Source organism: Numenius arquata, chromosome 2, assembly GCF_964106895.1.
Source record: "Numenius arquata chromosome 2, bNumArq3.hap1.1, whole genome shotgun sequence".
Taxonomy (NCBI): Eukaryota; Metazoa; Chordata; class Aves; order Charadriiformes; family Scolopacidae; genus Numenius; species Numenius arquata.
The window spans coordinates 263963-281505 of NC_133577.1; the positions used below are offsets into that span (position 1 = coordinate 263963).

The 17543-nt window shown below is 50.3% G+C and overlaps 1 protein-coding gene across 4 annotated transcripts in view; it reads left to right on the plus strand.

Moving 5' to 3' along the window:
- Positions 1–17543, plus strand: part of NCOA7 (nuclear receptor coactivator 7) — a 66348-nt gene that overhangs the window by 45110 nt on the left and 3695 nt on the right. For 2 of the 4 annotated variants that reach the window (XM_074165419.1, XM_074165413.1), the window contains 9 exons: positions 157–264; positions 1595–1696; positions 2039–2164; positions 2567–2751; positions 4199–5232; positions 6172–6340; positions 12435–12582; positions 16387–16512; positions 16856–17008. In XM_074165419.1, coding sequence (XP_074021520.1) covers positions 157–264; positions 1595–1696; positions 2039–2164; positions 2567–2751; positions 4199–5232; positions 6172–6340; positions 12435–12582; positions 16387–16512; positions 16856–17008 — 2151 coding nt within the window. Of the gene's footprint in view, positions 1–156; positions 265–1594; positions 1697–2038; positions 2165–2566; positions 2752–4165; positions 5233–6171; positions 6341–12434; positions 12583–13995; positions 14074–16386; positions 16513–16855; positions 17009–17543 lie in introns of those variants that run through there. The other 2 variants (XM_074165405.1, XM_074165427.1) reach the window with 2 other exon arrangements.

A 17543-nucleotide genomic window follows, 5' to 3' on the forward strand; every position in this document is an offset into this window, starting at 1 on the left:
GCTCTTCTTGCTACCGGCTTATCACGTAAGCTGCTAAGCAGAGGGTGTGCTGAGATCATCGCACCTGCTCCCTGCCAACAGGCGGTCAGGTGGCTGTAGGTGAGCGGGTGTGCTCAGTGTGTTCACTCTGGTACCTTAACCCTCGGCTCTCTCCAGGCTGGGAACCAGGACACCATAAACAGCATCGCGCTGAAGTTCAACATCACCCCGAACAAGCTGGTGGAGCTCAATAAGCTTTTCACACAGACCATTGTGCCGGGCCAGGTAAATGGTTCATGGGGGCTTTTATACCTGAAACCTGATTATTTGCTAAGTATTTAAAAGCTTTTTACTACTTTCCCGTATCTTTTAGGTACTTGGATACAAGGATAATGGGCAGTAATTTAAATCCCTCAGAGGGGGGCTCACTAGATCGTTACCTGGAGTTGCAGGGGGAGCTTTGTAATTGCTGTATCTGACTTGGGTTATTTATTTGCTGTCACTAAAGCTTAAAGATGACTCTGAAGCTGAAGAGGGTGATGTAGCTGTTGCAAGAGAGCTGGATTCTTGGGAAGCCTGGATAAATGTTATGTATAATACATTAAAGAATTAGAGAGTTAGATACAGTAATTGAAATGGCTCTTTGCCATTACATTGGGGATGAGTCAGTCTCCTGTAAGATGAGAAATAAACGGAGAGAGACTGGTTTTGGGGGAGTAAGTAACGGCAATGCAAAGGTGAAGGCTGGCTCCTGGCTGCTGAAGGGCAGATCTTTGCTTCTGCTTCACAGGCAGGAAGAGAGTGAAGTGTCCTGATGTGCAGGTGGGGAAACTGAGGCACAAAGAGGCAGCGTGCCTTGCACAAGGACAGACAGCAGCTGGGATCAGCAAAATGGTTTTATTTTTCTGAACATTTTTAGTTTAAACTGTAAACATTTTTTTAACTTTAGAAGTGTCTTTGCTCTGACAATTGCGACAAAGGGCTCTGTGTTTCTGTTTGGGGTGGAGCCCAAAGCTGCGCTGCGGTTTCAGTTCTGCAGGACTGAAGATCTGGGATTCACTGGGAGCGGATGGGAAAATTCAAACAAAGCGTCATGTTTTTATACACACGTGTATTAGTGTATTGCACTTTTAAATGTAGCACATGATGCTAAAATGCTGGTTCATATAAAGAATATTTTCTTAAATGTGGAGATGCAGGTATGTTTTTGGAAACAACCTACAGCAAAGTGTTACAGGCTTCTGCCACTAAAAATCCCCCTCTTCAACAGCGGCTTCTCTTGGGGCCAGAGTTTGCTGTTACAAGTTAATGACTTAACTTTGTTGTTCTGATAGCTGCAAGACAACCTGGGGCTGTAACTTTGGGGGAAAAAAGGAGGTTCTCATTCTGTGGGAAATGTTTTGTTTTCTGGCCTGTGCTGCAAAGCCAAGTGTAGAGCTGGATGCTGTAGTTGATTGGACCTGCCTGTGCCCCCCATCACCGCCTCTGCAGAAGGGCTCCAGAATAAGTCGTGGTTAAGGAGTGTGTTGCAATCAGGTGATGGATGGTGGGTTGTCTTTCTGGTAGAAGGCGGCGTTTGTAGTGAGGAACTTCCTAAAGCTGTGTTTGTGTTCAGATTCTGTTCGTGCCAGAAGCGAGCGCTGCCAGGCTGTCGTCGATCAGTCCCGGGGCTCCCGTTTCTCCCTCCTCTTCAGATGCCGAATACGATAAACTCCCTGTAAGTCAGACGTTGGGTGGCTCGTCTTAGGCTCACGACATCTCTGATCCTGAAGCTGAGATTTGGGGCTGTGTAAACAGCAGGTCGAAATTGCGTTTGCTGACTTGCCTTGGCAGTCGTTAATTTCTCGCCTGTTGTTTGCATTGAGGCTTTTTGTGATGCTGTGAGGTTTTTCCTCCATGGAGGATACTGTGTGTGGCGTGCGTGTACACACGTGGCCACCGCTTTTCCTTCCTTGAGCGAAAGGAAGAGATGGGTGAAGCTGGTCTTCTGCTGCCCAAAATCTAAAACTGCATGATTCTGGCCCTGTTGCTCTTGCACTGAACTTTCCTTTTTTTTAAGGATGCTGACTTGGCAAGAAAGGCCTTCAAGCCAGTGGAGAGAGTCCTGTCCTCTACTTCAGAAGAGGATGAGCCTGTGGTTGTCAAATTTTTAAAGATGAATTGCCGTTACTTCACAGATGGCAAGGTGGGTGAGACCTGGCTTTGGGGCATTCTTTGGGATTCTTTAAAAGCCAAATCTATTAGGATAAGTGAGAGAGGAATACCGGGGGAGTCAAACGTGCTCCGTGTTTGTAAAGAGTGGCATTGTTATGTAGCTTTATCTGTCTCTGCTGCGTGCGTTGGTACCCTGGTAATAGCTGTATCCTCTTGTTCTTTTAATTGTCAGTCTGTTCTGATAACTGCTTTCGGAAAGAATAGCTCTTCTGTTAAGGGCACCTGGAAACCAAAATGTTTTGTCAGCAGACGTTGCATGGCGGGGTTATAGAGAGGCAGGAGAGAGGTTTTTGTTTTTAGGATAGTAGCCTGAGATCCAGTACCGAGTAGTTGAATTAATGCGATGTGCTAACTCTTCCTTCGCCTGTTTCAGGGCGTAGTTGGGGGAGTCATGATAGTAACCCCCAACAATATCATGTTTGACCCGCATAAGTCGGACCCTCTGGTGATCGAGAACGGCTGTGAGGAGTACGGGCTCATCTGCCCCATGGAGGAGGTCGTCTCAATAGCTCTCTACAACGACATCTCCCACATGAAGATTAAAGATGCGTTGCCATCGTAAGGAGTGTTCTTCCCTGAACCTATCTGTACAGACCTTCAGGAAGGGTCATGGAGGAGGAGGCGGGGTGGGGGGTGGAACGGAGGAGCTTTAATGCAGCCGAACAAAACAGATCAGGGGAGAAAGGTGCCAGCAAAGGAATGATTCCCTTGTGGTGATGTTCTGCTTGCTTTTTAGAACACATCAGTGGCAGTAAAGAGAAATGGGTCATAAATACGAGAAGCAAAGTGCAGAGGAGTAGTTGGGAGCTCTGTGCCATGCCGTGGCTGGGCTCCTGCACTGGCTCCTCTCTGGGGTTATTTCAGTGGGAGTGGAGAGGGTGAGATTTGGACCATTTGTTGTGGTACCAGGACTGTTCTGAGAGCAGTATTTCAAACCTCTAAAATTAACAGCACCTTAACTGCTGTCTTCAGGACTTAGAGAGTACCAGCAGTGGAATCCTTCCACTTCAGAACCAGATGTCTCAATAATTATCGTGTATGTTGCATAATAGACCTTCTGGGGGGGCTGCTTTCCTTTATGCACAGTCTAGGCACTGCTTATGTGTCCGTTCTAGGCAGGGTTTTGTCCTGTTTGATCAGTGAAATTCATCCACTTCCCTCCATTTTCTCATTTCAAGAAAAACTTGCCAGATGTTTGTTATACTCATGACTAGAGCATTGAGTAACTTAGGAACTTTCAAGGGATGAGAAGCTCGTGTTCTCATTCACCTCAGGCTTTTCAGCAGCAGTGAAGAGCTCAAGTTGTATGCTCTTCACTTTGTAAGAATTTTCCATTTTTAAATGGTCTATGATTGTCTGGCCTTAAAAAGATATCTTTGTGGAAGTCTGCGTTCAAGCAGTACATTTGATTAGTGAAGGAAAATAAAAGGGAAAAAAAGCAGCTCTGTTGCCTGTTAGTGCTCTGCAGGAGTCGTGTTGGAACAGGGTACGGCTTATCTCCGCCTGCCTTTCTTCTCAAAAACGCTCCTGCACTGGCCTGAGCAGCGTGGAGGGCTGTCGAGGTTGACTCGTTGTCAGGTGTGGGAAGTAACAATGTCAGTATGGTATGAATGAAATTCCGGCAGCTAGGCACGCCTCCTGTGGTTTTGTGGTTGCAGAACTTGTGATGACTCGCACGTTGTTATTACACGTATGTTATTACCGTTTCTTCACCCGTGCAGCGTATTCTGCCAAGTGGTTTGCTCATTTTGTTCCGGTGTTATCCTTTTCCCATTTTTCTCCATTTTCTTTAAAGTCGCTTACTTCCACTGATGTATGTTTATTTTGGAGAAGGTAATTTTTCATTTGAGTTCAGAGCTTAAGTTAAGTTGGTATATGATTTATTTTTTTATTTTCCGTTTTGTTTTGTTTTTTTTTTCTGTTTCCATTTTGCTTTTAACATCCTGTGTACATCCATCATTTTCCCTGACAGTGACATACCAAAGGATCTTTGTCCTCTGTACAGGCCAGGAGAATGGGAAGACCTGTCCTCAGAGAAAGATATCAATCCTTTCAGCAAGTTCAAATCCCTCAGCAAGGAAAAGAGGCAGCAGAACGGGGATCCCTCCGTTGCTCCGGGTGCCAAACAGATAAAGCCCTACGATAAGGAAAAGTCTGCTGATTTTGAAGTTCTTCAGTCGTCTGAGAGCACAGGCTCCATCAAACCAAAGTCTCTGGAGCTTCCCGACAACATCACTGCCACTGAGCACTTGGAAAAGTTTGCCACGGATCCCTGTGCAAAGGAGCCTTCTGCGGAAAAAAATGCTGCAGACATTAAAACCAAAGAAAAATCCGTTTTGGGGGAAGGAGAGGATGGCTTCATTGAGCTGGAAAAGACGTCTTCTCGTATGGACAAAGGGCTGGACAGGAAAATCTCAGTAATGGAAGGCTTGCTGGCTGGCCCCAGGGAGCTGGGGAGGAGGAGGCAGCAGGTAACCAAACCCACTCCAGAAGTCCAGGAGCGCTTGAGAGTTGATTCCTTGGAAAAAAAGGACAGTGTTGAACCTAAAGCTGACTTAGACTTAGAGCTGTGTGAAAAGCAAGATGTTATTCCAGAAGTAAACAAATGTGTCAGTTCCCCGACAGGTAAGGTGGAGACTGCACTGGACACTAAGAAAGAGCTAGAGAAAGATAAACTTATTGAATTTTACCTCAATAAAGATGGGAATGGGTCTCAGTCATCTGAAGACTTACACAAGGCTGAAGTCCAGAAAGGTGAAAACAATAAAGCGATGGGTATAGACCTTACACTTAGCTGTTCCCAGCCCCCAGCTAATGAAGTCCATACGGTTACAAGTATGGAGCTTGGTTCCTGCTGTGTTGGAAGGAAAGCACCTTCATTAGAAATCAGCTCAGCAGCAGCAGAGGAAAAGGATCTGGAAGAGTCTGTGGACTCTTCGTTAGTACCAGCTATAGACAAGACCTGTCAAGAAGCACAGTTAGACAATCAATCAGAAATCAGACTGTGGCTGCTGCAGAAAATTCAAGTGCCAATTGAAGGTAGGTCTCTGGTTATCCTCCTTCCCTCTGGGACTGGGACAGCGTTGTGACGGTAACCTCTGAACTGACAGCCTTCTGCTCTAGAGTGCCTCTTTCTATAATACCTAGTCTTTTTTTTAACTCTCCAACATTGTATTTTCATATTATCTGCTATTTAGAAGAAAAAAATTCCCTATGCTTCTAGTTTGATAAGTAGCTCGTGTGCTGTGTCCACGGTCAGCGCTCACTGTTTATATAGTCTTCCCCTCTGTTTGCTGGCTTCAAGGACAGTGAAACGCCATCCCGTTGCGGTGTTGGCAGGGACGTGGCGTGGCCGAGGAGTTGTCACTCCGTCCTGGTAACTCTAAACACTGGTCCATCCTGCAGCACGGCTGCTCCTCCCTGAGACCTTTAATGAGCCAGTGGACGTACCCTTGACTCGTATCAGGTCGGGGGGGGCGGGGCGGGATGATTAGAGTGCAGGTCTTTAATTTAAAAATAGTTGTTCTTAAAATTATTTTTCCTTTCTTTTGGAAGTGTTTGTCTCACTAATGGTATTTGGTGATTGTTCTCATTGGGAGAGAAAAAAAGAAGGGATGGCTGTATCCGTACTCCTGAAATGAATGAGGCACCTTCGGGGGGACTGAGGCTGTAGTTTAATAAGCTTTTTTTTTTGTTGTTGCATTAGCATTTTAAGGAGTTTAAACCGCTCTTATGTTTGAGCCTGTCTTGTGCGGACCAGAGGTGTTTGTATGGCTGTCGGAGCTGGGGAACTGAGTGTGTGTGTGTGTGTGTGTGTGTGCACAAGCAGTGTTGCTGTTGAATGACGTGCCAGGGTTGGTTCTGCGTGCGGCGCCCCTGAGTCTCCCTTTGCAGGAGGGCATTACTCTGTGTGACTTCTCTCGGCTGCAGCGTCCGTGCTTCCCTGTAAGCAGCCCGTTTCTTTTGTCTCTTGCTCAGACATGCTTCCTTCCAAAGAGGAGAAGAGCAAGACTCCTCCCATGTTTCTGTGCATCAAGGTGGGCAAGCCCATGAGGAAGTCCTTCGCCTCTCAGAGCACCACCATGTCCCAGCAGTACAGCAAAAAGATAAAGCAGCCGGAGTACTGGTTTGCGGTTCCCCGGGAAAGGTGAGCTGCAGCGCACGGTGCGGAAACACGTTTGGTGGTTGGGTTTTTTAACGTGTGGTGCTTTCTGGAGCTGAATCTGCCTTGCCCAGGGTGTGAACCGCAGCCTGGATGCCGAGATGAGGGGAGCCCTGGTTTCCTCGTGTGCCAGGGAGACAGAGCAGCGTTTGGTGCTGGTCTCAAAGGGGTCCTGGGAAAAGGGATCGGGTGCCACTTGGGAGATGAGAAGAGAGATAATGTAGGATAAAAGCACTGGGGATGGGCTGGACTTTGGCCATAGTCCGGGAAGTGAGGGAAAGGGGAGCAGAGGCAGGAGAGACGAGGAACCCACTGAGGTGCCGGTGCTAAAAACCAGCTGTTTGACATGAGCAAGGGGCATGATGTGGGAGAGGGAGGGACTCCTGACTGACGCTGCGGCTGTTCCGGCCCTCGGGCCCGTAAAAACAACCCTTCCTCCGTGATAAAACCCGTTAATGTTTGATGTGCCAGTAGGTGAGTGTGTGTGCATAAATGGTACTATGGCAAAAACCAAAACTAAACAAAAAAAGCCTGTGATTTTCCACATAAACCACCCAAGAATTTTCCCTGGCTGTGAGGAATCGAATCCCTGGTCCTTTTGCTGGAAGGCAGCTGGAGAGCCCTCCGGTCTGTCGAGGAGCCAAAACAGGGAAATCGGTGACCGCAGTTTTGGTGAGTTAGGTACGGGGGAGGAAGAATCTGAGCTGGTGATGAGTCCCAGAGGTGTCCCTTTAAGGTGCAGTCAGCTTTTTTTCTGTTTTTAAATAGTTTTTCAGTATATTTTATTTTCAGATTTGTAGCACGTGTGTCGCTTTAAGTGTTTATTTCTTGTACTGTAGAAGTGAGTGTTTTGGGAAGCCCAGTAGCCTGGAGGCTGCTGCCCCAGGGGAGGACGGGGAGAGGTTTGATCCGGCTGGAACGTGGCTGTGTGCTCGCGGTCTGCGTCCCTGCCTCCCCGGGGACTGCCAAAGGGCAGGCTCAGGGAATTGTAGGCTAAAGTGTAGGTAAATAGTTGAGGGAGCTGGGGCGATGCTGTAACACCACACAAGGTCGGTTGCTGCTGTGGGGCCAGTGGATCTAACGTTGAATAAAGCCCTGAGCCGGACTGCGGTCCTCTCTGATGGTTGCTCTGCGCAACAGGGAGATGCGTTCAGCTGCTTCCTGCAGGCTTGGGAAAGAGCTCCTCTGTTTGTCCTTGTCTCAGCAGCGAGGGGACCTGACCCCTGTGTAAACCCAGGTGTTGGCAACTGGTTTATACTCCAGTTGTCAGGAGGAGGAAGGAGCGGTTTCTGCGGTGAGCAGTAGTTTCTGACGGCCCGGTCTCCGCTCTCAGGCTGCGGGGCAGCTCTCGTCAAAATTAGTGGGGACTGTAGCGTGGGATGGGGTCATTTTGGTGCCATTCACGCCTGATTTAACACCACAGAGGTGCGTACAAGGACTTGGGGCAGAAGCTCGATGTGAGACCCACTCCTTTGCGTTGTGGGGTAGAGACACGTCTCGCTCCAAGTCTCTGTTTGCTCCGAACTCTCCCATGCTTTCCCACAGCAAAATGCGTCGTTCCTGCCCGCTGGTGGTATTCCTGCACGGAATTACCAATGTTGGATCTTGAAAGCGCCACGGACAGCAGGTCATTTGGGGCAGCTCTGCGGTGTATTTTTGACACAATGTATCAAAATAACTTCGGAAATTTAAAAACATTTGGAATGCGATTTATATTTATGTATGAAAACATCAAGAATCCCACTCTCATCTCACTGGCCAAAAAGCAGCATAAATCAACCGCTTTCCGTCCCGTGCGGTCACAGGAGCTTCTGCAGCACCTCAATGTTTGGTGGTGATTAAAAACACCCACTGAAACAAACGAACTAAACCCGGACTGCGGTTGTGCAGAAACCGGTGTGCGTGTCTGTAACCACTGTGTAGGTTAAATCTTCCTCTCTCTGCACATAATTACATTTTTCCGTGGTGTCTCAGCGTTTGCCGTTAGAACGGCGCCTGCCCTCGCTGTGGAAGCGGCTCCCTTTCAGCCTGGGCCCGTAGCCCACCGCTCGCCCCCCCACCGGCTGCGGGGCGGCTGCGCCGGGGGGAGACCTCCCTAACGCCGACAAGTTTGATTCGTTTTTTTCTTTTTAATGGCAGTCTCCGGAAACACTATGAATGCGGGGAGAAGAGTGAGGCTGCTGTTCTGTACCAAGGCCGTCAGGGAGCCCGAGGGGCCGATTGCCCCCGCGGCTGCCGCGGGCGTCCCGGTGAGCGACGCCCGTCACCCCGGCACGGCCGGGTTAATCAGTGACCGCGCTAATCAGCTGCAGCGCACGGCGTGGTCGGGGGGCGCTGGCCCTGACACGGGGCGGGGGGATGGACAGTGCAGAGCTCCTGCAGGGATCGAGTCGCTGGGGTCAGCTCTCTGCCCGGGGAGCCCAGCCATGGGCACGGCGTGCAGCAACAGAGGGTGAGTCTGGGCCCCGCTCACCGCGGGGGGTTGCCTGTCCAGGGTGTGTAGATTTTCCACCCCAGTGGATTTTGAGGAGTAGGTCGGTGATGGAGTCACGGGTAGCCTCGGCGTCTTGCAGGGGACAGTGCCTTGCAGTGGGACAGAGTAATGCAGAATTTCCTTGTTTATAAACACGTGTCCGAACAAGCGATTTCCTCATTTTAGCATTGCCTAGTTCTTCAGTCAAGAAGTAGATCTCACGGATTATCTGTAATACAACTTCGGCAGACGGGCCGGGTTTGGGAATGTGTCATTTGTGTTGGTGTTGATGTAAAGGGCATTGCTCTGAGATGGAGGTCTCTTTTTGGGGAGCAGACAGGTTTTCAAGGAGGAAAAGTAGCAGGGATTGAGCCTCGCTTCTCTTTTTCAGTCTTAGCTTCCTGCCCCGTTAGGGTTTGGGTTTTTTTGGTTTGTTTTGGGGAGTTGGGAGAGTTTTGGTTTGGTTTTTGTTACCCTTTCTGTGGGGTTTTCTTTTGTGGAGCAGGATGTTGCTCGGTGGTGACTCACGTTGGTCTCTGGTGTGCAGTACCCTCTAGTTAGAGCAGCTGAAGCCGAGACCTGGAAGAACTTGCAGCACAACCAGCTGGAGCCAGTGCCTACAAGATGCTTCCGTGCACTTACACGGGGCTTTGCCCAAAGAGGGGATGATGAAGATGGTCCTGATGCTGCAGGGTCACTCTCCTGTGCTCCTGTTAGTGGAGCAGAATAGGCAGCATAAAGCTTAGATTTGGACTCCTTTTGAATTAGCCTTGTACAAATAGAGAACTCCTGGGCTCCTGGGAAATAAGATATTAAACTATTCAGATGAAACCTATGGAAACCTGTTTGTATCCACAGCTTAATGTCTTAGAATGAGGGCTCATCTAAGTTTATATAAGCCCATATGAGGCCTTTCAGTACCTTAGCCTTCATAAGACTCATGAAGGATCATCATCACCGTCTCGTCAGGTGTGTTTGTACCAGAGTGGTAGGACCCCTGGATGAATTCCCGTTTCTAGGCCAGGAACTGTGGCTGGAGTTAGAGCTGTTGTATCTGCGTCACAGGATGCACAAACCCTCTCCCACCCAAACACACAGGTTTGGAAGTAGCCCCTTCCCACCTCTCACCCACTTGAGGACGCTGATTTGTGGAAAACTGGTTGGCCTCTGCCCTCAAAGGAGTCAGATACTGTTGCCGTATCAGCAGACATGGTGGTGGTGATGATGCTAGTTTGGGACCTCCTAAATGAAAGGATCTCTTTTAGAAGAAAAATAATTTATGGTTCCCCCTCAAGAATCAGCTGTAACTTCACAAGTTGTCTGGTGTGTTTTACTGGTGACTGCCTTTGCTCTTTTTCAGTGCACTGTGTACCTACTTCAATGTTTCTGCCTTCCGGTCCCTGGTTGTGGTGGTGACTCAGTTCCTCTCAGCGTAGGCAGTCCCAGGGATGGTTCCTGGAAGCCAAATAACTCCTTTTGGCCGTTGGTTTGGTGTCTCCGAGCAGCAGTCCCTGGGAAGGGGGTGCCGGGGATGGGCCGAGTGTTCCAGCGGCGGTCACCGAGTGTCAACACCAAACCAGGCACAGCCTCGCTCCTGCTGCTGGACGTCACTCCCCTGGGTGGTCAGGGATCGCACCTCGCACTGTGGGGAGCGTGCTGGTGTGGAGCTCCTGCTCCCCAGCGCAGAGACCTCGTCCCAGGTCTTGGGGGTCCTTCTGCCGAGGGTGAGGTGCCACCCGCAGGCACAGCCTCTGCTCGGGGTGCTCCAGAGCGTGTCCTCTGCTCGGGGGCGTCCACACACACGGCTCCTTTGGGCCTGGGTTACTGAGCAACGGCGTGGCATTAATACCCTACAGAGCTTTTGTCCTTAAACCGAGTTTCTCTCTTGGCTGTCATGGCCTGTGGGTCATGGGGAGGGACTCTGGATGAGGGAGGGGAGCCATAGGAGGAGGGGGAAGGGTTTGACACTGAAAGAGGGGAGATTGAGATGAGATCTGGGGAAGAACTTCTTTGCTGTGAGGGTGGTGAGAGCCTGGCCCAGGTTGCCCAGAGAAGCTGTGGCTGCCCCATCCCTGGAGGGGTTCAAGGCCAGGTTGGAGGGGGCTTGGAGCAACCTGGTCTGGTGGGAGGTGTCCCTGCCCAGGGCAGGTGGGGAACTGGGTGGGCTTTAAAGTCCCTTCCAACCCAGACCATTCTATGGTTCTGTTTTGTGCTCTCCAAAATTAGTTTTCTACTGAATTTATATCCTTGACTATAAACTTCCCTTTTTACACCTGTGCCCTCTGTGTGTGTGTTGCTGTGAACACATTTGTCAGCAAATTCACTTTCCTTTTCATCTGGCTACAGCTCGGGGGGAGTGCCCCCTCTTTAGTCAGTGCTCCATCTTTCACTTTTGTGTCTCCTAGTTGTTTTTTATTAAAATGAAAAAAAAAAAAAAGTAATTTCCTGTTACCATCTTTTCCTTTTGAATAGTTTATTTCTTGAGCGATTAACGTCATGTTTCTGAAGTTGTTTCTTTCCAGTTATTCTGTATTTTACTGACGTTTCTCTGTCAGTGCAGGACACTCAAAAGCGCGTGATCACCAAAACAGCTACTGAGTTTCCTCACAGCTGTCAAGTTGGCTCTGAAGGTGTTCCTCAAGCAGTGGTTTTCCGATTTACAACTGGTCTTCAGTTTTTTCAGTTTGGTAGCTTGGAAATAGCCAGCAATAATTCTATTACCGGAGAAGGGATGCTCTGCATCCCCTTCCAGAATGACCTCACTTCTGCAGTCACCTGCTTCTCCTTTGCTGCTGCTGCTTAATCTGTCATGTCTGGATTTATTTAGCATGTGTCCATGGTAGAGGAAAATTTAGTTATGGACCACTTAAATACCCTGAGCGCACACAGGTCTGTGGGGCCTGACAGGAAATACTCCGGGTGTGCCGAGGAGGCTGTTGATGTTACTGCAGGGCTGCTTTCCGTCAGCCCCTGAGAGGTGATGGTCATTGGGAGGGGTCCTTAATAACTGGGAAAACAAGTTCCGCAGCCGTTTGCAGGAAAAGGGAGCAGGGTCTGCGGGAGCACCGGTGGGTCCTTTATTCTCTCTGAGGGTACTGGAAATCGCATCCAAGTGTCTTGAGGCCAAAATGAGTGGAGCCCCTCGGAATGCCTGGCTTTGGCTGGGAATGCAGCTGGCCTGAGCCGGGAACCTCAGGGCGGTCAGCTTCTGCCGTCACAACTGACATCGGGCTCCAGCCCTCGCTGGCGGGACAAAAAATGGAGACTTGATCGGAAAAATCTCTGGAATTATACTAGTGACCCTGAACAGAATCCAACAGTGCTGAAATGGGGTTTTAAGACTATTTGTGCGTATGTATAAATCCAGGTAACTGGAAATAATATGGGGAAAATGTCATAATTTCTCTAAGATTTTTCCTGGTTTGTTTGGAGGAACTGCCAGACAAAACTAAAAGGAGCTATTGCCTGGTGTGGCGCCCGAGGGCGGAAGGACATGGGTGTCCTACTGCTGGGGCTGTCCCTTCCTTGTCACTGGGCAGAACCTCATGACAGCGCTGTGTTCATGGACCTCTGCACAACGGTTGTCGTCTCCTCTTCTGTTTCCAGGGTGGATCACTTGTACACGTTCTTTGTTCAGTGGTCGCCAGAAATATACGGGAAAGATGCCAAAGAGCAAGGTTTTGTGGTGGTAGAAAAGGAGGAGCTGGACATGATAGACAACTTCTTCAGTGAGCCCACTACCAAGAGCTGGGAGGTGAGTGCCTTCTGCCGGTGAGAGCACACGTGGATCCAGCGGGCACCCCCTGCTTGACTCTCAGCACTTCCTCTTCTCACGATTTTCATGGTGTTTCTTTGTAATGCTGCTTCGTATGGATGTCTCCTCGCGGCTCGTATCCATCTCACGAGTGTCCTCTCAGTCCTTCAGTCCCCCTTTCTTCTCTCCTAGCAGGAGCAGTGGTTGCTCTGGGCCGTGCAGCAGCAGGAGCTGGGTCCGTGGTTTGGGGATGTGGTGTCACCCTTTGCAGAACTGCACGGGTGGATGTTGTCAGCGTGGCTGAGTCCGTGCTGTGTTTGTGTGTTACACGTAAAACCTCCCAAATGTGTGTGCACAGACAGACACCACCAGAGCCTCCTGGCTGCTGGCGTGGGGCGGTGTGGGATGTTGTGCCAAACCCTGGGCTCTCAGCGCACGCAGCAGCTCTGTTTGAATGTGGGGTGTCAGAGGGAGGGGGCTTAGACCAGGACTTCAACTCTTCCTGTGGGGGCTTTTGGAATCCGCTTGATCTACGGATTACACATTATCCTGTCTCTTGTGCACACAAAGCCTAGTTTCTAAAGGAAATGAACTCTCACACATTTTTTGATGGTATTTCTGAATGCTGGAGCACTTGCTGTGCTAAGGATATGCGTTAAATTAAAACACAGATAAATCCCTCAGGGGGAAATACCTTGATGGGGATTTAAAAAGTGATCTGGTTCTTTGTCTTAAAAATTCTACTGCCCTCTTCTTTTCTTTCTTTTTTTTAAGCATTTCTATCTTCAACGTAAGTTGTTCCCTTCAAAAAGGGAGCTTAGCAGTGGTGCTTGTCATTTGAAATGTGGCACCATCACCTCTAATCCCAGAGAGCTTTGGTTTTTACAGTTTCGTAGTTTTTTAATGTTGGTCCTTTGTGAGCTGCGAGGGCTGGGGGGGGAAGTGTCCTCATTCCTTGTTCTGCTCAGAGCTGGGTGCAGTCATATCTCACGCTAATTTCACCCTTCGGTTGTTATTTGCATGCCATTTTCATAAAAGCAAAATGAAGGAGGAGGGCTTCTGAAAAACAGAGGTGGGAGAGACCTGGCCACACTGGGAGCTTACGTCTTGTTTTATTTCAATATGTATTGGGAGGAGAATTAGCTGGGAACGGCTTCTTAAAGGTGTGTCTCTTTTATTTGTAGTTTATTCAGGCTTTACAAACTTAAAGTCGGTCTGCCAGGAAATCTCTGTTGGAAGTCCAAATTTGGGCATGGTTATGGGGAAAGTTTCACTCTCCCTGGCGGGGAAACAGAAAGTGTGGCTGTAGGGAGGTCCATAAGAAGGTTATCGCAGCCTGCGGGGTGAGGAGCCCTCTGGCTGCCTGTGGGCGCGGGGAGCTGCAGGGGATACTGCGGAACACGCTGGCAGAGGATGAAGGGGAAACAAATGCCTTTGAATATTCGAATTCTTTACTGTGCCAGACCTGGCCAGGAGGAGCCTTTCGTGGAGGTACGTTGAGCTGTGTCTGTTTGAACAGGGTGGATCTGATACAGAGCTTCTGTCCTGGGGATGAGCTCTAACAGGGTATTTCCTCCTCAGGGAGCTCCCTTTCTCCCTCCATAAAATCTGTAAAAGATGTTCTGGGTCTCTTTTCTGTGGTGGTTGAGTCTTTTCAGCTGTTCCTGCTTTTGTGGGTCTGTAAATACCTGACCTTGCAGATCCCTGGTTTTGCAGTTGTTGACTCTGAAGTTCATTGAAACATGCGCTTCGGTTACAGAAGAGCAGGTGCCTGCGTGCTGAAGGCGGGCTCCTCTGTCTTTGGAGTCGACCTGCAATTAACACCTGCGTTAATAGCTTTGCTGTGGCTGCCTCTGTGTGTTTGTCTGCCTCTTGCTGCAGATACCTGCTGCTGGTTGATTTACTGTGATCGCTTTGCCCCCCTCCTGGCAGGAGACCAATCCTAGAAAACAGTTTCCAAAGGAGGAATTGGATACTTTTAATATAAGATAAAAAAGGTGTTTGTTTAAATTAGAAAAAAAAAAATTTAAAAATAAATAAATAAAATGATGCCCTGGGAGACGTGGAGGGAAGGAAAACTGTTCAGGAGGTGGAAATAGAACAAGGATAAAAGCAGAAAGACCGTTTCCTTTAACAGTTTGTTGGGTTTTTTTAAATTGATCTTAACTTTTCAGTGCAGACCTTGCCTGAAATGGGCCATGTGAAAAGTTTTCCAGCCCAGGATTCCCTCCAGGGGACTGGATCCCCCACGAGCCGGGGCAGGGGGGGACTGTGCAGCTCGTCGTTAGGGCTCTGTCCTGCCCCAGGGAGCTCCCCACCAGTCCTGCTCTCCGTGGAAAGCTGCTGCTGTGCCGGGTGCTGTGGTTAAAGCGCCCCAGGAGCCAGCCCCGGGGGCTCGCAGGTGTGTGTAGGGGCTCCAGGCTCCTCTGGGCGACTGTCCCCCCCCTTGGCAGGTTCAGGCAGCGCTGGGGAGGGCGTGGGGGGGTTACACAAAGCCGTGTCTGTGTGTAACGGGGAAGCCCTTTGGAAGCGGCGTGTGGCAGAGCGTGCTCTGCAGCCACAGCCCGGGCTCCTGCTCCAGGATAGGGCCCCTGTGGGGACGTCCTCGGGGAAGGAGGGCGGTTCAAGATTTCCTGGCTGGCTTGTAGCTGGGCCTCCTCGCTTCCCCCTTCCTTGGCCACCAGCCCCCTCCCTGAGCTCTGGCTGCTGCTTTCTCCCGGCTGTGGTGGCACCGAGCGCCGGCCAAAGCCCCCCGTTCATGGGGGCCGGGGTCTGTCCCCCGTCCCTCGCAGCACCCTGTGGGCTGCGGGGTCCTTTCATGGACAGACGTGGAGTGCAGGGGCTCCAGTCCTCATTTAGCTTCCAGCTCTCTGGGAGGAGCTGGCGTGGCTCACCTGTAGCTGCTGAAGAGAAGTCTGTGCTTCGTTCTATAAGTATTTAAATTCAAACCTGATGTTCGAAATACTTACGTGGACTCACCTTTTAAAATACTACCATGTGCTCTCCTCATGAAGTCTTAAGTGAAGGAATATCTAGAAGTTTCCAAAGAGCTGTTTGATCATTTTCAACTAAGAATGTATTTTTTAAAGACCTTGTCTCTTAGAATGAGTATTTTCAAGAACTTACGTAAACTTGATGCTCAAAACCTTACTTAGTGCGTTTCCTACAAGACACAACTTTGAACTATCTGTTTGAGTTGATTTACATTTTTACGTCTTTGCTACATTCACTCTGTTTCAGTTTGTATCCACGAAAGCCTGTCTGTCAGTAAAGAAAACCGGGGAAAAGCTGCTGTTTGATTAAAAGGAGAAGTGAAATTTTAAACTTTTTCATATTCTCGTGCATTAGCACCCGAGAAAATAATTACTTACTGGGCTGCGGTGGCTGCAGGAGGGAGACGCAGCAGCGCCTGTGCCCCCCACGTGGGCTCCTGCAGGACCCCCAGCTCCGACAGGGGCACTGTGCCTCGGGACAGGCTGGGGCACTTCGGCCTCTGACCCGGGGCCGGGTACACCGAGACTGGCCACGGGATGTCACTGGGTGTTCATGAACCCCAAAGAGCTCCAGGCTGTGGGAGGTCACCGGGGCGTGAGCAGATTCTGGCCGTGCTGTCTCAAGACATCTCCCAGCTGAGATGTCCTCCGTTGGTTGCGGCTGCCTGGGCTTGACCCAGCCGTCCCTGCGGCGCGTTGGCTCCGCGCAGGGTAACGGCTGGGGAGGGGGTGTCTTAAATCGATCTGCTTCAGCAGGGGCTGTCAGCCTGGGAGCTGTGGTTCAGGCTGGACGCTTGTTCTCTTGCCTCAGATCATCACTGTGGAAGAAGCAAAACGTCGGAAGAGCGTTTGCAGTTACTATGAAGAGGAAGATGACGATACTTTGCCTGTCTTGAAGCATCACAGCGCTCTGCTGGAGAACATGCACATCGAGCAGGTACGGCCAGGAAAGCCCCCACTCCCGTGCCAGCCCCAGCGCTGTCTCTGCTGGGGGGCACGCTGCCTTCTGCGGGCTACACCAGCGCTTCCTCAGAGCTTGGGAAGAGCTTAGGGTGTTGGGGTGTCCCCGTGCGAGGCCCTGTTTGCGCTGCCCCACCTGGGAACCTTGTTTTTGTGCTTGCAGCTCAGTGCAGCCCCGTGCGCGTAGGGGAGGCTCTGACCTGCTGGCGCTTTTTGGCTGCGCAGCCTCGGCAGCAAGGGAACAGTCTGGGGACAGTCTGGGCAGCAGCCCCGGCCCAGCCCTCTGTGTCTGTGACCGTTTCTCTCTGTTGGTTGCCCAGCTGGCCCGACGCTTGCCCGCCCGAGTGCAGGGCTATCCGTGGCGGCTGGCGTACAGCACCCTGGAGCACGGCACCAGCCTCAAGACTCTCTACCGAAAATCGGCGTCTCTCGACAGCCCCGTTCTCCTTGTCATCAAGGACATGGACAACCAGGTGAGGAGCGCTTGTCCTGCGGGGGTGGACTGAACGGGCAACCCTACAAAAAGGGATGACTGTGAAGGGCTAGTCATACTGTGAAGTGACGTCACATTGAAACAAGACATTGGGGGTTTCTTTTATATCTTCTACTGCTTAAAGTAAACGTAGAGGCAGGAAAGTACATCAGCGCTAATGGAAATGCCCCTCCCGAGCTTCCTAATTGCCATGAGTGCTCCTTTAATAGTGCCCACGGCAGTATCTTCCCTAAGTTCCTGGGCTGACGGGTGTCACAGACACGCTTCTGTAGAGGTCTAGTGCTCCAGCAGCTCCCGCAGCCGCCCCTCCTGCTGCCCGTGTTGTCCTCCGGCTTTTAGCGTGCGGGACACAGAGGGTTTGTAGGAGCACTTGCCCCTCTGGTGCGCCTCACTGGCTGGTTCTTTGAACATGAAACACCAGCTCAGCTGTTCTTTAGAAAGCATTTTGAAATGTCTGGGGTTTTTTCTCTTGAATTTTGTGCTGTCCTCAGAAGTGGTTTAATCGTGTTATTCTG